Here is a 22,940-nt window from a genome sequence, read left to right as displayed (position 1 = left end):
GCTCTGTGAGAAGTCTTTGGCTTATATCAATGCTTTAGGGTCTACAAGAAAGATCTCTCTCCAAGTCTGGGTGGCAGAATTGTATATGGGTCAGTGTCTGGAGTTATGTGCTCGTATTGATCAAAATATGGTGTGTGTATGTGTGTGTGTGTGTGTGTGTGTCTGTGTGTGTAGAGGTCAGAGGACAACTCTCAGAGGTAATCAGTTCTCTCTGCCACTTTGTGGGATCAGGGGATTAAACTTAGGTCATCAGGCCTGTGTGCAAATGCCTCTACTCGCTGAGCCATCTTGCCAGCTCTGCTTGAATGGATTCTGACTTCCTAGATGCTCTATTTCGGGCGAGTCTTATTTGTAAAACACGGTTAGTGATATCTTTTTCATCGGAGTATTATGAAGATTATGATGATTAAAAGTGCTAATGTTCACCAAGTGTTTAGTGTAACACTTGGGGTTTAACAGGCATTTCATAAAGCTTCAGTTATTACAACCATTCTCCCAGAGGCTTGGCATAGTGAATTACTGCTAATCAGTTACTAAACGTCCTAGCAGAGCAGAAGGTTATATGTGTTGTGTGCTTTGAGTGCTATCGGGAGATGCTTTCTTGTTTCCCTGATGTTCTGAAATTCAAACATCACATACTTTCCTTAAACACTGTTTTCTCCAGAAAGTCTCCGGTTTAAAGTGTTCATCTTCCATGAGGGTGTCCTTTTCTTGTTGGTGTGGTCAGTTTATTAGATGCTAGGTTTATTTATTTATTTTTCTCGTTACAATGGTAGCTTGGGAACAGTGGGGACAGCCAAGGGCTGGGATTTGTCGTCAATAGGAGAATGGAGTTAGGGCCTCTGAAAGATACCGACAATGTCTTAAAGACAGAAACATTGCACAATATTCTGCCTTGTTCAACACTTTATAAGGGCAATTTCTAGCTTCCTAGGGATGAATTTATACAGCCGTATTCCCCAAAGAAGGCTACCTTTGCCGCAAAGATCAAGCCTGCCCCAGGGCGCCACCTGCTGACTATCTCGGCTCCCGCATTCCGGATTGGGACAGGCTGGCCTTTCTAGCCCTAATCTTAACCTAGCCCACCTAAAGGCACTCTGAATCTCCCCTTCCCTAAAACGTCAGGGAGTCCCTTGGTCTGGGACCTAGGTGAGGTCGCAAGGTTTGTTTCCCAGTGACCTTGAGGTTTGGCACCCAAGCCAGGCTTTCTGGCAGATGGTGGAGCCTGAGGCTTAAGTTCATATTCCCTCCTCAAAGGTATTTTTTGCCACGTTCTCCCAGCTTGTAGGAATCAGGCCATCATGACCTTGACCAGTAGAGACGCTGGAAGGAGAGGAGTGACTCACTGCACCGTCCCAGCCATAACCGGTTTGAGGTCTTAGAATGCGTAGGACCCTATTTTAGTCACCAGAATTTGTCATCATCCGGCGCTATTTTCCTCATTACACAGGCATGGGAGAAGAAACTGGGGGCAAGTCTCTCTCTCCAAGGAGGTTGTGACGCTGTCCAGGAGCACAGCGGTAGGGGGTCAGATCTACAAGGCCGACGCCGGTCACAGGTTCTGTTTGGGCGATTTAGAGAAAGAGAAGACCCAGGAAAGAGAGCTGAGCCTTGGACTCTGCAACCTTGGTTTTCCGCTAAAGCCCTAGAAGCCTCTCCTGGCTCCATTCCTCCGCATTTTCCACAAAATAAATCCTGGCGTTCTAAGGACTGCTCGAGCCCTACCCGTGCCAACTGCCCAGGACTTCCCCTTTAAGGCTCTTGGCTCCGCCTCTCACGCCGCGCCGCTGAAGGCCCCGCCCCCTCACCCGCTTCCGTTGAGCCGGGCCGCAGCGCGCCGGTCCGGGTCCCTTTAAGGCAGAGCCCCGCCCCCTGGCTCCCGCCCCCTCCCCTCCCCCAGCCCACCCCGGGTGGCCCGGTGCGTCCTACGGTGCGGCCCGTGGCGGTGAGCCTCGGAGCCTAGGGGGCGCGGGGTCGGGGCCCGCGAGTCTCCGCTGCTGCGGTGGCCTTGCGGGGCGGGGGCGGGGCCAGCGGGACAGGGGGGCGCGGGACGCTGGGCCCGGACGGGCACGGCGGGGGAGGGGCTCAGGTGACGCGGACCGGGATCGGGTCCCGCCGCGCACCCCAGACTTGGTCCAGGTGTCCGGTCGGCGGCGTTCCCGCTCTCCCTTGTCCGGTCAGAGTCCCCGTCTAGCCGGGTTGGTGACGCCTTTACCCGTGCTCCCCAGGGGTCCGGGCCCATTTGTCGGGCTGCAGTGGGCGGGTGGTGTCTGAGATGCAGTCGTGACAGCTGCGGGAGGACCCCAAGCCGAAAGCCGTGGCTTGGAGTGGGGAGGCGGGAAGAATCAGACTCCCCTTGGGCTCCGGACATAGCTAAGGGGTGGCCAGCCGCAGGTCGCCTGGCCCCGGAGGCCTGGCCCCGGAGGCCTGGCCCCTCGTGGGACCGTCGTGGGCCCCCTTGCTTTTAGATGGTGCTGGGGCGTGCGTTGGTAAAGTCTGGCCTTGGGACCATAGTTCTAATCTTCTGTCCATCAGGGAGCTGGTGGTCACCATGGCAATGCGGGAGCTGGTGGAGGGCGAATGTGGGGGTGCCAACCCGCTCATGAAGCTGGCCACCCACTTCACCCAGGACAAGGCCCTTCGGCAGGAGGGACTGAGGCCTGGCCCCTGGCCCCCAGGAGCCTCTGCAGCGGAGACGGTGAGTGTTTTAGAGCAGGGGAGCCCATTTGTCAGCCCAATAGCTGCTTTCTCTGTTGTCACAGACACTGGAGTGAGCAGTGTGTATCTTTACACAGATGAGGACAGCTATTTGTGTGTGTATGTGTGTTTTGTTTTTTGAGACAGGGTTTCTCTGTGTTGCTTTGGAGCCTGTCCTGGAACTAGCTTTTTCTTTTCTTTTCTTTCCTTTTCCTTTCTTTCTTTCTTTTCTTTTTTTGAGAAGTAGCTTTGTAGCTTTGAAGCCTATCCTGGAACTCACTGTAGACCAGGCTAGCCTGCCTCCCGAGTGCTGGGATTAAAGGCGTGCACTATCACCGTCCGTCTTGGAACTAGCTCCTGTAGACCAGGTGGCCTCGAACTCACAGAGATCCGCCTGCCTCTGCCTCCTGAGTGCTGGGATTAAAGGTGTGCTCCACGGCCCGAGGACAAGTATTTTCTAGACCGAGAAGCCGAGGCTCTGTGAAGGCTCTTGGCTTGCCTCAGGACTTAGAGTTGGGCTGTACAGTAAGTCTGTGGCCTCCATCAGTGTGTATATTGCCTCTTTTCTTCCTTTCGTAGGTTTCCAAGCCTTTGGGAGTAGGTTCTGAAGATGAGGTAAATAAAACAAGTTTCTTTTCTGCCTCTCTCCATTTTTTCTTGTTTGGTCCATGGTTTTTTTTTTTTTTTTTTTTTTTTTTGGTTTTTCGAGACAGGGTTTCTCTGTGGTTTTGGAGCCTGTCCTGGAACTAGCTCTTGTAGACCAGGCTGGTCTCGAACTCACAGAGATCCGCCTGCCTCTGCCTCCCGAGTGCTGGGATTAAAGGCGTGCGCCACCACCGCCCGGCTGTTTTTTTTTTTTTAAACCTTTAACAGTCCACTCGTACTTCACTTTGAACTCTCTTCACCAAATGAGATTTGTGTGCCAATGTTTTTTTCTACTCTTTTTGGTTTCCAAATTTACATATAGATTTTTTTCTTTATTGTTTCCAGTTTCTGTTTTTCTTTCTATCTGACATCAGTAGCCCCATCCAGTTGGCCCTACCCCTTTGCTGAGGCCCCCCAATCCTAACGGCTCATCTTACCATCTCTTTACAATAGTTGGTGGCAGAATTCCTGCAGGACCAGAATGCACCCCTTGTATCCCGTGCCCCTCAGACCTTCAAGATGGATGACCTCCTGGCAGAGATGCAGGAGATTGAACAGTCAAGCTTTCGCCAGGCTCCTCAGAGAGGTGGGGTGTGAGGGCTTGGTGCGAAGGCCAGTGTTTTCTGTGCATGGAGGCCAGAAAGCTCCATCCTTTGATTTTGCTGGTATCAGCAGACTAAGGAGACAAAGGAGGTGGCATCCAGGAGTGACGGGTACTTGTTTCCGTTTTTTTTTAGTCGTCTCTTGTCTCTCTGCAGCCCCCGGTGTAGCAGACTTGGCCTTGTCTGAGAACTGGGCCCAGGAGTTTCTTGCTGCTGGAGATGCTGTGGATGTAGCTCAGGACTATAATGAGACTGACTGGTCTCAAGAGTTCATTGCCGAAGTTACAGGTGAGACTTGAGGGGAATCGGTACTAGTGACGGAGTGTTGGAAGGTTCTGATCTGAAGTCCTGACTCCTCTTAGGGTCTGAGTTGATTTGGGCTGTAATGACTTTTCTAACTTGATTCGTTTCTGTGGGGTGTTAGATGTGACTTCTTGTAGTGGTTGTAGGGAATGAAAACATTAAAGAGAAAACCGCGTTTGAATGAAGAAAAAAGGAGGGGGAGGAGAGAGAGCGTGAGAGAGAGGAGAATGAGAATATGAACGAGCGCTTAGGTCTGCCTCTTCCTCAGACACTTGTCGGCTTTATTCTAGTGGAGAGGAGCTGGAGATCGGATGAATGGTCCTGGAAGAGAGAAATTGTCACCGTAGCATCTGGGAGTCTGGCATCCAGCCATCTTGAGTAGAATTGGGGTCTGGGAAAGTAGGATTGTGGGGTTCAGAAACTTAAAGTATAGCTAGGCCATCTGTGTAGCTGAAGGTTTCTCATCTGTAGATTGAACAAATTGTGGATGGAAAATGTTTGGAAGCGTATACATACCTCTTGAGTCTTTAGACTGGGCTGTTGTAGACCAGGCTGTCCTCCAAATCCCTACATAACTGAGATCTTCCTAGGATAGCCTCTCAGCACAGGTATGAACCACTGTGCCTGGCCATTAGTGTGTATGTGTGTGTGTTTATTTCCTAATCCATGTAATTACTGTATACATAGCATTTCTATTACATTGGGTATTATAAGTCATCTAGAGATGTTACGGTAGTGGAAGGTTGTGTGTGGGTTCTATGCGAATAGATCATTTCCTAAGAGACCTGAATCTTCAGCATTTTGTGTCTGTATGAGTTCCAGGAATCATTCTTTCATGGATATTGAAGAATGACTAGGCTTTGAGGGAAAGACCATGTCTGATGATAAGGACAGTATTAGCTTCTGTGTACTTACTGGGTTCTGCGCTCTGGGTTAAGTGCAACGAATATGTTGCTTATTTAAGCTCCATGAGAACCTAAGTTCTAACTATTTTTAGAACCACTTTACAGATAAGAATATTGAGTTTTTGAGGTAAAGTAACTTGCTTACGATAGCACTGTATTGTAAGTGATTTAGTTTTTTGTTTTTAATAGAATAGCCTTTATTTATTCTTAGGCATTTTCATACATGTAAACAGTTTATCTTGGTTGTATGTAACCTCAACTCTCTGGAAGAACTCCTGACTCCTCCCTCTACTCCGTCTAGATAACCTCAACATGCCCTGCTTCCCTTTCGTGTCCTTTCCTCTCTTTTCCTTTCCTTTCTCTCTCTCTTTTCTTTGTTTCTCCTTTTTTGTTGATAACCCACTGAGTCTGTTAATGCTGCCTGTCAAGGGTCACCTGATCTCGTTGACTTGCTCTCGCGCAGGTGAGTACAGCTGAAATGAGTCCGTGGATGCAGTGGGCATATTATGTCCTGAAGACAGTATGTCACAGCACCCCAATCCATCCTCTGGTTTCTACATTCTCTCCACCCCCTCTTCTGAGATTTCCCGTGGGCAGGGGATTAGGATAGATGTCCCATTGAGGGCTGAGTGATTGATACTTTTTCTCAGCACTTTGACCAGTTCCAAGTCTCCGTCTTCCCTGCTGACCACTGCAGAGATTCACTTCCCTGGCCAAGGTTGAGGGCAGCACTGATCATGGCCTGAGCATAGGTATTCAGGAGGTGTCTGACAGCACATTGTTTAGCTTTCTCCCTGGGGTGTAGTGGGGTGTAGTTTGACTGTGACCCAAGCTGTCAGTGTGTCTTGCCAGGCCTGTACTTTATGTTCTTTCTCTCTTGGCTACACACTTAGTCTTAGCCCTGTATGGTCTTTGGGGCATCTTCCGCTCACTGCCTCCCTGCGAATTGACTTTTCTCCCCCATACCTATCAGATTAGGGCAAAGGGGAAGGGCAGTCTTCAGCCTTCCTCCTCCTGAGAGAAGCACTGTTTGTTTCTTTTGCTTTGAGAAATCCAAGGATGAGAAGAGATACCAATGGAGAAAGTTACAAAGATTCTAGCCTTTCAGGCAGTCATGGGGTCCTGAATAGTTGAAGGCTTTTGAGCTAATGGGAGTTGGTTGGCTTCTCCTCTGACCATTTCTTGTCTCCTGAAGGCAGGACTTCTCTGCGCACAGGAGAAATGCTCAACCACTAGTGTAAGCCACTCCAGACACCCTTTCCTTAAGTAAGGTGCAGACAGTGCTCTAGGGAGCGCTTTAGTTTTATGCACTCTCTGCTAGGTGGAGGTTTGGAACCCTTTTACAAAGTGTCAGTAGGAGATGTGATACCCAGGTGCCATACTTTTTGAACTATTATTCCAAAATCTCAATTTTAGATTACTCTCAAGTCTTCCGTGTGGAATTGCAAGTCAAGATTTGAGCTATACAAAGACCCTCTGCTGGACAGGGCCTTTCAGGTGTCCACACAAACCTTAACCTTAAGTGATACATCTTAGTACATACTTCTGTTGGAATGGGTGGGCATCAGTCATTTCCATAATTTAAAGCTAGCAGACAAAAATACCAAAACAAAAACCAAACCGTTTGTGCAGCTAAGCACAATGTGAGCCTGAGTTTATTGTAAGTAATTGCTTCCTGCCTGTGGAATCCTCCCTAGCTCACAGCTGAGAGCAGCCTTAGGAAAACATGTCGGACCTGCCTCACCTGTTTGCTGTCTTTGGAGAGCCCGTCTGTTTTGCACATTCATTGGCAACTGTGCCCACTTCCCAGAGGCTCGGATGTGGGCACCTGAGATTGCTGTGTGAAATTGGGTTCTATAAAATTATCCTATTGTATGTAGTAGGCCTCAGATAGTGAATGTATGGATGGATGGAGATTTAGGAGCAAAAGCTAAAAGAAATTGATATTCTAGGAACTTATATTTTATTTATTTAAAAGATTTATTGATATTTTATGTGTATGGGTCTTCTGCCTGCATGGTTGTCTGTGCGCCACATATATGCATTACCTGCAGAAGTCAGAAAAGGGTGCCAAATCCCCTAGCATTGGAGTTGGAGACTGTTGTTAGCTGCCAAATGGGGCCTGGAAATTGAACCAGGTCACCTGGAAGAACCCTTTAATAAGCCAGTGCGCTAACCACGGAGCCATCTCTGCAGCCCCAGGATTCCTGCTTTAAAATGGCTTTCCCGTGTTTGTAGCTGATATGTTAACTGTTGTTTTATGGATAAATAGATTTGAGACAAATTATTTTATACTTTTTAAGGTCTTATTAATTAGTTACTTTTTTGGTATTTGTGAGACAGTAATCTCACTTGGATACAGACTGGCTTGAGTTTGCGGCTGTCTCTGCTGACTATTAGGGTTACTGGCATGTATCCTTAAGGATACCTGGCTTATTTTGTTTTGTTTTGTTTGTTTTTGTTTTTGAGAAAAGGTATTACTGTGTGGTTTGAGCTGGCTTTGAATTCACATCTGCCTCTGTGTCCCAAGTGCTGGGATTATAGGCACGTTTTGTAGGTTCTTATCTTTTGTATGTTTAATATTCTAGAATTATTCAAAAGGGAACATTGAAGTTCATCTTTTTATTTTAGTTGTTTTTATATGGAAAATTTTATAGTCTTGCTGGTAATGGTGAAAAAATAAATAAGTAAAAAGAAAGCATAGAGGAAAGTTTTGTGTTTCTACCTCAGAGTCTCCCAGTGGTGGTCAGGAGATCTGCTTTGGTACAGTCCCCAGAGCTCATTGGTTTTCTTCAGTTTTACGTGCCATTATCTGTGCGTGAACAGTATTATGCAACTTCATCAGATGTGTAGATTTGCATAAGTACCATCCTAGTCAAGAGGTAGACCATCACCACACAAGACTCTCCCTCCCCCCTCCGCTTTCGGTCTGTCACACAGATGGAAGCATCTGTCGTGTTTTCTGGCCAGTCTGCATCTTGTGCTGACTCAGATCTGGAGATGAATACAGCCCATAGGTATTCTGAATTTAGACAGACTCACTTTTCATACTATGTGTATTAATCAGGGTTCTCTAGAGGAACAGAAACTTATAGAATATGCATGCGCGCAAACACAGAGACACACAGACACACTCATAGCTGGGCAGCCGGAACGAACAAGCGGGCCCCTCCCTCTACAATAGGGGTTTATTAGAGTGGCTTACAAGCTGCGGCCCGTCTAGTCCAACAATATCTACCAGGAGGCCTAAGAATCCAGTAGTTGTTTAGTTCATGAAGCTAGATGTCTCATCTGGTCTTCTGGTCTTCAGTGTATGCCACGATCCCAGTGACTAGGTTTTAATGCCAGAAAAGGAATGGGCTCGCCAGTGATGAGAGCAGAGAGCAAGCTTCCTTCTTCTGTGTCCTTTATATAGGCTGCCAGCGGAAGGTGTGGCCCAGATTAAAGGTGGATTGTCTCATCTCAAAAGATCCAGATTAAAAGTAGGTCTTCCCACTTCAAATGATTTAATTAAGAAAAACTCCCTCACAGGTGTACCCAGCTTATTGGGTTTTTGTTAATTCCAGATGTAGTCAAGTGGACAACCAAGAGCAGCTATGTGTGTGAGGTTCATAGGGCAGCTATGAAATACCATCTTGTACTGTATAGTCCAGGCGCTTTAGATGTTTCTTTGTGTCAGGTTGTTGTTGTTATTACTGTTATGTGTGGTCCTGAGACAAGCTGTGTCAGGTTGTTGTCGCTATTACTATTACGTATGCCTCAGAGGCAAACTGTGTTAGGTGGTTGTTACTACTGTTTTGAGCTGTTGGGGATTGAACTCGCCCCTTTCGAATGCTAGGCAGGAATTTAACACTGATGTGCAAGCCTAGCCCTGGATTACCGCAGTTTAAGGTGAGGCTTCTCACCTGTGTTTCTTTCCCCCTGAAGTGTGGTGTGCATGTGATAAGTCCAGGCACTTTAGATTTTTCTTTGTTTTGTTTTTGGCAAGAACATTCTACAGAAATGGCTTGTGACTTTGTGGTCCTGACCACTCGCAGCCCGAGTGAGAGTAGGAGGGAATGGAGAGTGAGCAGTAAAGAGTTCTTTTCAACAGACCAGGACTGAAGAGCCGGGAGGTGTTACTGAAATCCGTCTCCATATTAAACTTTTGATTTTCAGTCTTCACACGTGAGCCACAGTCTAGTTACAGTAAGGGAAGAAGAAAAATGTTACCTGCAGGATCCGAGGACAGACCTGCAGTTGTTGAGGGTTCTTGAAATAAAACACAGGATCTGTAAACCTAAACAGTTGTCAACCATACAGTTTTTGTTTCTTGAGACAGGGTTTCTCTATGTAGCCCTGGCTGTCCTGTAACCAGCTCTTGTAGACCAGGCTGGCCTCGAACTCACAGAGATCTGCCTGTCTCTGCCTCCCGAGTGCTGGGATTGAAGGTGTGCGCCACCACTGCCCGGCTCAACCATGCTTTTTTATTACATCAATTATGCATGGCTTCCTCCCATTAGGTGTGTGATCTGAGAGCCTTGATTCTTTTTTTTTCTTTAAGATTTTGACATTATTTTCTCAGATTTTGAGATTGCTTTGTTGAAATTATTCAGACTGAGTCTTAGGTAAAGTGGGATACAGTCAATACTAAGGGCATAAGGCGCCTTCTCAGTGTTAAAGCCAACAGTCAGATCTTCGGGGACGGAAAGATGGGGACACAGTAGGAGGCCCAACTGGGCTTGTGCCTTCTCTGCTACCTTGGCAACACAGTGAACAATCTGTTCACTGCTTGGTAGGACAAAGTTCAAGGAGTTGAGAAACAGTTCAGTGCCCTTATTCAGTGTTTGTTCCCATGCTCACAGTGCCCTTTGTCACTAGAGTTTCTAAGATAACTTTAGAATTTGACTGAAAATCATGGCCTCTTGAAATGAATCAAACGGCTCATGCCTATAAACCCCAGCTGTGACGGAAGATCTTGAGTTCAAGACCATCTTGGGTTATACAGTGAGTCACTATCTTAAACACCAATCAAAGTTGGGTGATGGTGGCGTGTGCCTTTAATTCCATTACTCGGGAGGCAGAGGCAGGTGGATCTCTGTGAGTTCGAGGCCAGTCTGGTCTATACGAGCTAGTTCCTGGACAGACTCCAAAGAGAAACCTTGTCTCAAACAAACAAACAAACAATCAAAAAACAAAAACAGTGACGCCACAGTGATGAGAGCCAGAACAGTGTTAATCTGTGGGTGTAGGGCCTGCGGCCGATAAGGATACGCACCCCTGACATTCCCAGGTGGGGTTGTGAGTGCTGTGGTGTGTCCAGCTTTGGCACATACTTTGTGTATAGTTCCTGTAAGGAAGTCCTGATGCTCCCTGCTTCCTACTGAGGACTGTAGACTTCAAGGAAAAGGATTTGGAAGGATGGGGAAGGGGAAGAAAGGAAAAAGAGGGAAGTTTGGTAGTAAAGGGTGTGTGTGTGTCTGTGTGGTTGGGCATGGTGGCTCCTGTCTTTTACCCCAGCCATAGGCAGGTAGATCTCTGAATTTGAGGCCAGCTTGGTCTATGTAGTGAGCTCCAGGACAACGAGAACTTCATAGAGAGGTCCCCCAACACCTTCATTCCCCAAAAGAAAGGGAGTAAATGTGATCAAAACTCTTTGTTTGGATATGTGGGAATGGTATATGGAGGCCCTAACTTTGTGTAGCTGATATATACACTAATAAAGGCTTTAAAAGTTTTATTTTATGTGTATTTTTTTCCTACATGTGTCTGTGCCCTACTTGTGTGCTTGGTTTCTTTAAGGTCAGAAGAGGACATTGGGTCTCCTGGAACTAAAATTACTGTCTGTAAACTACCATATGGGTTCTGGGAATTGAACCCAGGTCCTCTGGAAGAGCAGCCAGTGCTCTTACCGACTTTAAGCCCTCTCCACCGTACCCTCCTTTACAGATAGGCTCTTTCTATAGCCTGCAGCTTTTGAGCCTCTGGTTTAGCCTTGGGATTGCTCCGTTCTTTCTTGATCGCCCTTAGTAGGTCTCCTGTTCCCAACTCTCCATAAACTTCCATTCAGCCCCCTTGGGAATGGCTCAGCCACCCAAGAGGCTGTTGAGGTTTATTAGACTTCTTGTTCTCAGAACTCTACAGGGTTCTGTTTGCGTTGGTTTGGTTAAGAGGGTCAGTGAGTCTGTATTACTTCCTCTTTCTCTGTCGTTACCCTGGAGCCTTGATGGGTCCCACAACTGCTCTTGCAGATCCCTTGTCTGTGTCCCCTGCTCGATGGGCTGAGGAGTATCTGGAGCAGTCTGAGGAAAAGCTGTGGTTGGGAGAGCCGGAAGGAACATCCACCACTGATCGATGGTGAGTCCAGTGTCTTCCTGGATGCTATGAGAAGAGAATAGTTTCGGGCAGTTTTCCCAGCCTCGTCCCTCCACATTCTCTACCCACATCCAGCTTGCAGTTTTTTCTTTTCTACTTCATTTATTAACATTGCCGCTAGAGTTCTTGGTATTTCAGTTAGGTAGTGATCCTAACTGTTCCATAGGGATTTGTCAGTGGCTCTATGCACCATGTTGCCCTGAGTGTCTGCTCTCTTCTCCCTCTCTGCAGAGCTGTGTTCTGCAAAGGAGATGGTAAAAAGACTTTTCAGCTTCCACTGAGATATCTCTTTATAAGGAGCTTGTAGCTCCTTATGGTAGTAGTATAGGATTATTGTTCTCCCCCCAAGAGTTCTGTTTGCCGTGAGCTGGGATTGGGGAAGAGCATGGGCAGTGGGGTGGGTGACTTGGTCTTTCTTCCTCACCCAGGTACGATGAATACCATCCCGAGGAGGATCTGCAGCACACAGCCAGTGACTTTGTGTCCAAGGTGGATGACCCCAAATTGGCTAACTCTGAGGTGAGTCGTCTCCTGCTCTGCTCAGTGGAGCTGGGACTGAAGGCAGAAGCCTTCTTCCCCCACCGTACTGTGCTGTAAGGGTGATGAGATTCTAGAACTATCCCCCCTCCGGAGAATGGAGACTTGGGATCTGGCTGCATCACCCACTTCTCCCTCATGCCCTTATCTCTAACCTTTGTCTTTTCTGTGCCTTCTCAACTCTAGAGGCAGAAATCCCATCTTTGATCTCTGCTTCCCCCTCCCCCCCCCAGGGCCTTTAGCATTATCTTGATGCAGCTAGAGATGGTCATAGGGAGGGTCAAGTGCAGGGTCTCCTTGGGCATAGTTGAGAGTGTGCACCCAGAAGTCCTGTCCCAAGGTGCCTATGTGTGTCTCTGTGCCCCAGTTCCTGAAATTCGTGCGGCAGATTGGCGAGGGGCAGGTGTCCCTGGAGTCCGCTGCAGGGTCGGGCCGAGCTCAGGCAGAGCAGTGGGCAGCAGAGTTTATGCAGCAGCAGGTAGGACACTGTCACTCCCCAGCCCGCCTCAGGCTGCTGCCCAGGGCAGGGTCAGTGCTCAGTGGGAAGGGATCTAGAGTGTGAGCGGGTGGGGAAGAGTCTGAGAGCATCCAGGCTGGTGGTGTTCAGTGGTTTTCAGCCACTCTGTGTTACTGGAAAGCTGATGGAGGTGGTACTGATCAGCCTTTGTCACAGGGCACCTCAGAGGCCTGGGTTGATCAGTTCACAAGATCAGGAAACAACACGTCTGCCCTTGATGTGGAATTTGAACGAGCCAAGTCAGCTATAGAGGTGAGAACAGCTGGTGTGGATACAAGTGCCCCAGGGCCGTGCTTTCCCATGAAGAGTATGGCCTTGTTAGTGTCCGAGGCGATAGACATTGGTTCATAGTATGCTGGATCATTGGGGTCAGAATCGCGTAGGTGTGGGCCAAGTGCTTTTTACAACATGCAAATTCTTGGACATCATTCCAGATTTCTGCATCAGAATCTGGGGGTAGGATTGGAGAATTTGCATTTTATAAAAGCTTTGCTGATGATTGCTGAATACATTGAAGTTTAAGACCTGTTGCCCTAGGGACACATCCCAGTAGAGTGGACGAGGGAGGGTTGGGTGGTCATGAAGTCTCTCCTTTCTCTACCTGCCTTCCCTTCCTTACAGTCTGATGTCGATTTCTGGGACAAGTTGCAGGCAGAATTGGAGGAAATGGCAAAACGGGATGCTGAGGCGCACCCCTGGCTTTCTGACTATGATGACCTCATGTCCACTTCCTATGACAAGGTAGGAGCCCCTGGCTTTCCGGGTTCTAGAATTTGAAGCCTTTCCACACTGTTACTGTTTTTGAGCCTACATCTATGAAAAGAAGTTTGGCTCCTGCTGTCCAGTGACTGAATGTACTATGTTCTCTAGAGTAAGGGTTCGCAAGAACACCTTTGCAAATCCTACAGTGACGTAATGCCCGTGAGGGAGGCGCACACAGGATGTGCTAACAACAGATGAGTAGGCCTCTTGGAGAGCTGCACTGGGACAATTTATCTGTTGCTGACCCCTCTGCTGGACAGTGGTAGTTGATGGATCGTTCCTGTCTGTCCATGCTGTGACATACTTTTTTTTTTTTTTTTTTTTTTTTTTTTTAGCTCATGAGTTCAAGCCACCTGGGGATCAACCCAGGGGTGGTGTGTGCTAGGAAGGACTAAGTATCCTACTGAACTATGCCCTCAGGTCTCATTTAAATTCTGATCTCTTCTTGTAGGAACTTGTCCCAGTTCAGGGGTTCAAAGAATCACATTAAATACTTTAAGCAATAGGAAGATCTCTCAGAAGTCTGTGGTGAAGATGTTTGGATCTTGTATGTAATGTGTGCTTTTAGCGTAGATGTCTGTGACTCTTCGCTTGTCTCTCTGTGAATCCATCTGCTTGTGAGTTGCAGGACCACTGGGGATATGGCTGATAATTGAGCCTCTGAGTTGAAGAATGAGAGGGAAGGAAAAGAATTGCTTGGTTTTCAGGAAGACAGAATAGGAACAGAACAATACCTCTTTCTCAGCTCAGCTGTGGAGGAGAAAGAACCTGATCTTGAGATGTGATGCGGGGCAGTGGCGGTGGATGTTGACACAGGGAGCTGTGCAAAGACAGGAGAAGTCCAGGGACTGTCAGAAGGCTAGAGCTTGAGAGCCCCAGAGAAACTGCCCCAAGGGAAAAAGGCAATGTTTTGTCTCCATCCTTTCTGGGCTCGACCAAGATGGTCCTGTGGTGCATTGAGGGACCGCTTACTTCTAGGAACCTTTCCTTGTATTTGGCCACAGTATAAATTCTTATAGGACAACACTTTCATTGTCCTGCATTAACAATTTGATATGCTGTTAACTTATAATTGGCATTTTCATACATTTGACAAATTGAGATATAAGTACTACTTTTATTTGGGTAATATTTCCTCTGAGTGTTGATTACTCTGGCATTTATGACCTACACAGAATAACTTTTTAAGTTAAAGCTTCATTTAGCACTTACTCCTCCCGTATCTGTGACATGCTGGGCCAAGTACACCTTTAAAATTAAAAGCTTGAAAATCTAACGAGGGATCTAGGCATAGCGATGCGCACCTGTAGTCCTAGTACTCGGGAGGCTGAGGCTGGCTGACTATAAAAAGACTGGTGTAGGTTAGTGAGATTGTGTTTCAAAACAAACAAAAACTATAATTAAGTTATTAGATCCATGAATCCTATTAAATGTCAGTGATACCTTGAAATATTGCAAAACTAGGCTTAGAAACAGTTGCATGGATGCTTCATAAGAATGCTCCATGTTATTAATCACTAATAGTGAAAAGTTAAGATCTCCCTGTCCATAAGCTAAGTTGTACTGAATTATATGGGGTACTTTAAAAGTGTGGATATGAGATCATTGTCAAATATATTAATGGGTCATTTTGTACATTTTACTTGTTTATTATTTTGCTTGTGTCTGTGGTGTGCACATGTGTGCTGACCAGATATTAACATGGGGTGTTTTCCTTAGTTGCTTTCCACTTTCTTGTCTGGGGCAGAGTCTCTCACTGAACCCAGAGCTCACTGACACAGCTCTAGTCTCGCTGACCAGCTTGCCTTGCAGATCTCCTATCCGACTGGATCGCCACACCTGCCTGCTTTTTATCACAGGAGTTGGGGTCCGAACTCTGGTCCTCCTGCTTGCCTGCAAGTGCTTTATCCACGGAGCTATCTCCTCATCCCTCTTTATCCTTTTTTAAAATTAAACATTTTTTTTTATTGATAACCTTTAGATTTTTCAGAGTCTACATATACTTGTGACTTAAAAAGATGTGTACAGTGTTGCTGAAAGAGTTTCTGTGGTGTGGAGGCTCTGAAGCACTGCTCTGTCTGCAGTGGGATCCTGTGTGGTTTTGGACCAGCCCAAGGCAGGGGGTCAGACAAGATGACTAGCTGACTTAGAGCTTTCAGGATGTGAAGCGACACTCTCTGCACTCCGTAGGCTGTGAAGGGTTCCTGCAGAGTATTCTTTTTCCATCTGTGCAAATATTTTATTTTTGCACAAGGGAATAATAGTTAATTCCTCTTTGAGCAGTAATTGATGAGACCTTAGAAGTGATAGGTAACGGGGTCTAGAGGTGACTCGTGTCTGAACGACGGTGGCATTCATTTGTCACATTGTCTGCTGGAGACACGTGAGAACGTTCATCTCTGCTGACTGCTACACACACAGCCACTGAACCCTAAGAAAGTAGCTCCAACCACCATTAGTGAACAGTGCTTAAGGCTTTTTATAAGGCTCTCAGTAGCTTTGAGGCATAAATTATATTCATTAGGAAATTACATTATATGTGATGTGATAACATTCTCTGTTTCCCATAGAGTGGCTTAAAGGGTGGATTGATGCTGGACAGCAGTTAAGGTTGAATGTAAAATATTTATTCTGTTGAATTCAGATGATCTAGAGCATTGATCGCCTGTGGAATAAATGAATTTGCTACTCATTTGTAAACGGTTTAGTGACTGAGAATGGTTTTAGAATTTTTAAATGGCTGGAAGAAATCAAAAGGGTAATACAATTTGTAATACCTGGAAATTAAAATCTAAATTTCAGTGTCCATGAGTAAAATTTGATGATGATACAGCCGTGCTTATTGCTTACATACTGCCCTGACGGCTTGGCCCTCCTGTGGTGGAGTTGGGGCATTGCAGTAGGACCCGCAAGGTGTGCCGTCTTTATTGTCTGGCTGTTTACTGAGAAGGCAATGCTGTCCCTTGCAGTAGGGTCATTTCTGAGTTTTTAATGTTTCCTAGCTATCCACGTGACATGTTCCCCTCAAATCCATTTCCAGCAGTGAGTCTCATGATTTGGATCTCTGCTGCAGTTGTTGACTGTCTGCTGCAGCTGATGACTGTCCTCTGCAGCTGTTGACTGTCCTCTGCAGCTGTTGACTGTCCTCTGCAGCTGTTGACTGTCCGCTGCAGCTGATGACTATCCGCTGCAGCTGATGACTGTCCGCTGCAGCTGTTGACTGTCCTCTGCAGCTGTTGACTGTCCTCTGCAGCTGTTGACTGTCCTCTGCAGCTGATGACTGTCCGCTGCAGCTGATGACTGTCCGCTGCAGCTGTTGACTGTCCTCTGCAGCTGTTGACTGTCCTCTGCAGCTGTTGACTGTCCTCTGCAGCTGTTGACTGTTTGCTGCAGCTGATGACTGTCTGCTGCAGCTGATGACTGTCCTGCAGCTGATGACTGTTCTCTGCAGCTGTTGATTGTCCTCTGCAGCTGTTGACTGTCCTCTGCAGCTGTTGACTGTCCTCTGCAGCTGATGACTTGTGGTTTAGGATGTAGAGGTTCTGGTTCTTTGTTTCACAGTGATGAGCAAACAGGACAGCTTGTCTGTATTCTGTCCAGTTTACTGCTGAGTTCTCCGTGTCTGCACTGTATTTGAAACTGTGGTCACCAAACTGTCTGGTGACTACATATGGTTTTAGTTCTTTTTTTGTGGTAGTAACTGTTTACGTCCCCCGAAGGAATATTTTATTTGTCTAGAGCCTTGTGACTTAGCAGTGGTTTTTGACCTTGCCATATTATCTTCTACATCACATCAAATGTCAGTTGGCAAAACTTTTTAGGGGCATCCTGACTTTCTCATTTGAGACCCTCCCCCCCCAGCTGGAAGAGAGCAGTGTCTTGTAGAAGCCTTCTCTGCTAGCCATATTTTGGGGTCCACATTGTATTTAAAATCTATAAGCCCAATATGGCGGCTTATGTCTGTAATGTCACTACTTGGGAAGCTGAGGCAAGAAGATAGTTGTGAGTTTGAGGCCAGGTAGGCAACATAGCAAGACCCTACCTAAAAGTCAAACAAATGGACAAAAAGAGAAATTTAGTAATGGGGATTAGATTGAGCACTTCTGATATACCCAATCAGCTGGGAAAACCTGGCCTTGAAGGCAGGGCCTCTGACTCCTGTTGCACCCCCCATCTGCCATCACACCAGGAGTTGGGCACCGAGAAGAGCTTTCACTGTGATCAGCAGGTGCTGTTGAGAGGTGTGCTCCGTCCGGTGGAGAGAAATTGAAGATACAGAAATGCAGGCGTGGGAAGGCTTCCTAAAATAAGTTTATAATCTCAGCATAGGTACTTAGAGCGTCAGGCAGCTTCTCAGCCACTCTAAATAGGAGATGGCAGCTGAGCTGGTACTCACCTTTGCTTCGTCATGGTTTCTATAATCCGGAGACTTTGATACGCCTGTGTGGCTCCTGTTTTCCTAGCCGTGCTGCCCCGACTGGATTCTCTCTCAGAAGTCCCCTCCCCCATCGCTTCCCTTCCTTCTAGGGGTACCAGTTTGAGGAGGAGAATCCCCTGCGTGACCACCCTCAGGCTTTTGAAGAAGGGCTGCGTCGACTTGAGGAGGGCGATCTGCCCAATGCTGTGCTGCTTTTTGAGGCTGCTGTGCAGCAGGATCCTAAGCACATGGAAGTGAGTGGGGTTTTGTCCAGGGCCCAAAGAGGCGTGCAGATGGGGTGCATGGAGAGTTGGGGAAGCCAGTGGAGGAGAGGATGCAAAGTCAGTGACGGAACTGTCAACTTCTCTCTAGGCTTGGCAGTATCTGGGTACCACCCAGGCTGAGAATGAGCAGGAGCTCCTGGCTATCAGTGCCCTGCGGAGGTGAGTGTGCCGCTGTGAAAGATGTAGGTCTGCAAGTAGCCGTTAGCCTAATGGACACCAGAACCAGGTCCTTGTCTTTCCTGACTGTTGTTGGCACAAAGGAACCGTCAGATGGTTCAGGAATGGCTAGAGGAGTGAGAGGAAGGCTTGGTTCTCATCATTCATCAGTTTTGACTGTATTTTTGGGATCCTGGTTGGTCTTCGATTGCTAAAACTTTGCCTTCTCAGGTTGGGATATTGACTTGAAGTCCAGAGGATTCTTCTCTCGGTTAAGCTGAGAGGGTAGAAGTCAGGCGTCCATGAATGTATTTCAAAGCTCGGCTGTGGACCCCTAGTGCTGAGGGCTGCTGGTGTCATTTGCAGGTTTGGTGTCAGTCTTCTCATCTTTGTCCCATCAGGTGTCTGGAGCTAAAGCCAGATAACCGGACAGCACTGATGGCGCTGGCTGTAAGCTTTACCAATGAGTCCCTGCAGCGACAGGCCTGTGAGACCCTGCGAGACTGGCTGCGCTACTCACCAGCCTATGCCCATCTGGTGGCTCCTGGTGAAGAAGGGGCTAGTGGGACAGGACTGGGTCCCAGCAAGCGTGTCTTGGGATCTCTGTTGTCTGAGTGAGTGCATGGGATTCCTGGGATGAGGAGGGTAGTGTGAGTCCTAGTAAGAGCGTGACCTTGCTTAGGGAGCTTTCAGTATGCTGAGATCTAAGGGTCTGAGAGTAATGGTTTACCCACGGTCAGCTTGAAGGTCAGTGTTCTACATGCAGTGCTCTAAAGAGAGCAGGCTGCAAAGTGGGATTTGGGTAAAGAGATAACTGATTGACAAACCCTGGGAATGTGGTTGCCTTTTTAAGGGGCTGTTTGGAGGCTAGGAATACAGATAGACCCATCTACCTACCGCTCTGCTTTTCTTCTCCTTACCTAGCTCCCTGTTTCTTGAAGTGAAAGAGCTCTTCCTGGCAGCTGTGCGTTTGGACCCTACATCCATTGACCCTGATGTACAGTGTGGCTTGGGAGTCCTCTTCAACCTGAGTGGGGAGTACGACAAGGCTGTGGACTGCTTTACAGCTGCCCTCAGTGTTCGTCCCAATGTGAGCCTCGGGAGGAGGGTCGAGGAGTCATTTGTGCTTGGGAGATTTCATGAAAGCCCTGGGAAGACTGGGAAATGACATGGGGGTGGGGAATCAGTGGAAAACAGGAGCGTATGGACGTGGGGTGAGGGTCTGCCTAGGATGACCCCGTGACCACAGTGGGAGCTGCTGAGGGCAAGAGCATGAGTTAGTAACCTACACTAACCAAACAGTGGGGAAGCAGGTGGCGGGATGGCAGAAGTTGATTCACGCCTAGCTCGTATTTCCAGACCTCTCTCTCTGTCCCAGGACTATTTGTTGTGGAACAAACTTGGGGCCACCTTGGCCAATGGGAACCAGAGTGAAGAAGCTGTGGCTGCCTACCGCAGAGCCCTTGAACTACAGCCTGGGTACATCCGGTCTCGCTATAACCTAGGCATCAGCTGCATCAACCTTGGGGCTCACCGGTGAGTGTGGACTCCTTTGTGAGCAGATATACCTTGTCTTCTTGGCTTTGGTTCCTAGCGTTCTGATCCTTCCTCGCCATGCCCCATGCCTCACCCACTGTTGATTTGCTTACCTGCTCCCATTCTTCTTCCCTACAGGGAGGCCGTGGAACACTTTTTGGAGGCGCTGAACATGCAGAGGAAGAGCCGGGGCCCTCGGGGTGAGGGGGGCGCCATGTCAGAGAACATCTGGAGTACCCTGCGATTGGCGTTATCTATGTTAGGTCAGAGCGATGCCTATGGGGCGGCTGATGCTCGGGACTTGTCTGCCCTCCTAGCTATGTTTGGCCTGCCCCAGTGACAGTGGGATGGGCTGCCCTGTGAGTGTCTGCCTGGAGGGCTTCTTGCTCTGGGTGTGACTCCCTCTCCTCCAGTGGGCCTACCAAGGGGTTGGGCTGATGACCACGAGCGGTACGACCTCTCAGGAGCTGCCTCGATGTAGGGGTGCATAGTCTGTGTCCTAGGTCCTACATAATTGTAGGGAATGAGCTGTCTCTGTCCCTTGGTAATTCAAGGGCTGTCTATCCAGCTACAGATCTCTTTCTGCTCATCATTGCCCTTTCTTGGTGCTGCTTTTTGGGTAGGACTCAATGACATAGGGAAATTGTTGTCATCAGCTGCCATTTATGATAGGGTCTACCACATTTGTAAGTCTCTCCTTACCCTACTCTTACTGGGAATTGGCAATAGTCCAGCTTCCTTGGGCAGTGGTGTGTAAGAGTCCTCACAGCTGTGTGATGCTGTGTGGGATGGATGTTAGCAGTTGCCTGTTAACTGAAACGCTGACGTGTCTCCACAGATCCAAGCTTGGGACAGGTGCTCATAGTTCTGTCACTCGTGGGAGTGAGCTGGGATGCTCTGTGGTTGGACCCTGAAGTAGTAGATGCTCATGTGGCTACTGTAGTGTCCTCAGGGCCTGGGCTCATCACTGCAGGGAGCATGGACTATGAGGAGCAATGAGCCTAGAGTCTGAGGTGGGACAGTAGGGGTGTGGTCAGTACTGCAGTCCCCTCTGCTCCTTGAGAGACCTGTAAGCCGGAACTGAGCAAACTTGTAGCAAACTGGTTCAGAAGTTGTGTTCTTGCCAAATTCCCAGCAAAAGGAGGGTTCAGTGTTACCATAAGCCTTCTTGAAACATTTGTAGGGGATAGCATTGAACACCCTCCCCCCCCCCCCCATATTACCTCCACAAGGTGAAGATCAAGGGATGCTGAAGGAGCAGCTGGGTTCTTCTCCACTGTCCTCTGTGTGGGGAGATACACAAGCCCCCACAAATGACTGCTAAGCCTCTTGCCTTGTCTTCAGGAGCTAATGATCAGAGATTTTTTTTTTGGTCCCAAGGTTCCATCCTGAAATTTATTTTTCTTTGTATGCATATGTGTAAATGATTTAAAAATAAAACTGTAAGATATTTGTATGAAGAATAAATTGAGCTGATATGGGTAGGATTCTGCTGCTGGCTGAAGTTGGGTTGATGGGAGGCTGGTCAGTGTTTGGCAGATGGGTGTTCAGTTTTCCCTTCTCTGTCTTCTAAGTTCTCACTGGCGTACTGATTACCTATCCATCCCTTCAGAAGTATTGAGTGCCAGCAACCTGCCATGGTTCAGAAGTGTTTTAACAACCACTTCCTTTCTCTTCCCTTCTTCCTTCCATCCCTCCCTCCCTCTTCCTCTTTTTCTTCTTACTTTTTTCTTTGAAACATTTGTGTTACTATTACAAAGGGAATTGTGTGGTACTGTGAAATCTTGGGTCTTTTTTTGTCATCAGTAGTGTGGATTTACTTTTGCTCTTAACCTAACTGGAGTTTAATCAGATGCTGAACCACCCTTGGTTGTTCAGGTACACATGGTTCTGGGGTGGGGGTGCCATGAGCATGGCCCATGGGAATGGTGGACTGCAGTGTGCATTGTGAAATCTATATGGCTATGGCCAGTGGATCTGCACGGGTGGCCACTTTTTCTTCCAGGACTCTGCTTGCCTCTCCTTTATGTGTCCCTCTACCTGCCTGCCCATTGGTTGTTGATGATCCATCATTTTGAGGAGCCCTTACCTGCACCTGTGGGTATGACTACTGTATAGTGCTGGTGACTGTCCAGCCGGGACCTCCGCCCAGATCTCAGGCTCTTTATATGCTCTTTTTGTCCCCGCATGAAGCTCTTTCCAGGTGCCTTGGACTCATTAAGTTCAAATTAGAGTTTCCTTCCAAAAATCTTTTGCGTTCTTGGAAATCTTAGGAGAAAACAGTAGATATGCCCCTCTCTTACTCCACAAGAGCAGCAGATTTGTCCCTCCCTTGTTACTGCATGAGAGCCTTTAGCCCCAGTTCTGCAGGACCCACCTACTCCATGGCTCATGGAGGTCTTCTGGGATTTAGACCTTTAATTTTTTTTTCTTTATTTGGGTCTCATCATCGTTTTCATATTCTCATGAAAGCTTACTCTTTCATCTCTTAGGGGCTGATGCCCCACAGCGGCACAGTCCGGTGTCTGACTACTGACTTTGCACAATTGTAGTCACACACAGAAGCTTGGGCCATGCCTGCTGAGTGAACAGTGTACCCTGGAAATGTGTTAAAGAATCAAGAAATATTGAATCATGGAGGTGATGATCCCATTCTCTGTTTAGGGAAGATGATTGAGCTCCCTGGTCTCTGGACCTTGTTTCCCCGAGGGAATATGCTTAAGAGTGTACCCTTAAGGGCTTATTTTCCCTCAGAACAAAGCTTCCGTGTGAGCCATACTCCCTCTCAGAGCACAAGGGAGAACTCGGTCCTGGAGAGGGATTTCCACAGCAGGTGAGGTACATATATCCATATATACACAAGTGAGGTACATATATACATATATATACAGGGCAGCCTCAGCTCTGGGAGCACAGCAGGTGAGGTACATATATATATACAGGGCAGCCTCAGCTCTGGGAGCACAGCAGGTGAGGTACACACACACACACACACACACACACACACACACACACACACATATATATATATATATATATATATATATACAGGGCAGCCTCAGCTCTGGGAGCACAGCAGGTGAGGTACATATATATATATATACAGGGCAGCCTCAGCTCTGGGAGCACAGCAGGTGAGGTACCTGGCAAGAGCTCTGTGCAAGGAAGCAGTGGCTTTGGAGACCAAGGCTGCAGCTGGCCCCAGAGCTTATGTGCAGGTAGTGA

The 22,940-nt window shown here is 47.7% G+C and overlaps 1 protein-coding gene across 9 annotated transcripts; it reads left to right on the top strand.

Moving 5' to 3' along the window:
• Positions 1-1,507: 1,507 nt before the first annotated feature.
• Positions 1,508-21,202, top strand: Pex5 (peroxisomal biogenesis factor 5). Of its 9 annotated transcripts, none has more exons than XM_041634399.1 (16): positions 1,508-1,945; positions 2,536-2,698; positions 3,277-3,312; positions 3,796-3,928; positions 4,101-4,232; positions 11,383-11,488; positions 11,935-12,025; positions 12,411-12,521; positions 12,705-12,812; positions 13,206-13,301; positions 17,850-17,993; positions 18,112-18,182; positions 18,581-18,793; positions 19,104-19,269; positions 19,558-19,715; positions 19,854-21,202. In XM_041634399.1, exons 2-16 carry the CDS (start codon positions 2,552-2,554, stop codon positions 20,053-20,055), a joined length of 1,914 nt encoding a protein of 637 aa, XP_041490333.1. In that variant the 5' UTR covers positions 1,508-1,945; positions 2,536-2,551; the 3' UTR covers positions 20,056-21,202. The 9 variants fall into 9 exon arrangements, with proteins under 9 accessions (XP_041490333.1, XP_041490344.1, XP_041490325.1 ...); XM_041634410.1 differs by having other exon boundaries at positions 1,509-1,945; positions 12,717-12,812; XM_041634391.1 differs by having other exon boundaries at positions 1,510-1,945; positions 12,717-12,812; positions 13,182-13,301.
• The last annotated feature ends 1,738 nt before the right edge of the window (positions 21,203-22,940 follow it).

This window comes from Microtus oregoni, unplaced genomic scaffold, assembly GCF_018167655.1.
Source record: "Microtus oregoni isolate MIOR12 unplaced genomic scaffold, Mior012 000002F_ref0000024, whole genome shotgun sequence".
Taxonomy (NCBI): domain Eukaryota; kingdom Metazoa; phylum Chordata; class Mammalia; order Rodentia; family Cricetidae; genus Microtus; species Microtus oregoni.
Note: the sequence above shows the minus strand (reverse complement) of the source record. Positions and strands in the feature narration are given on the sequence as shown.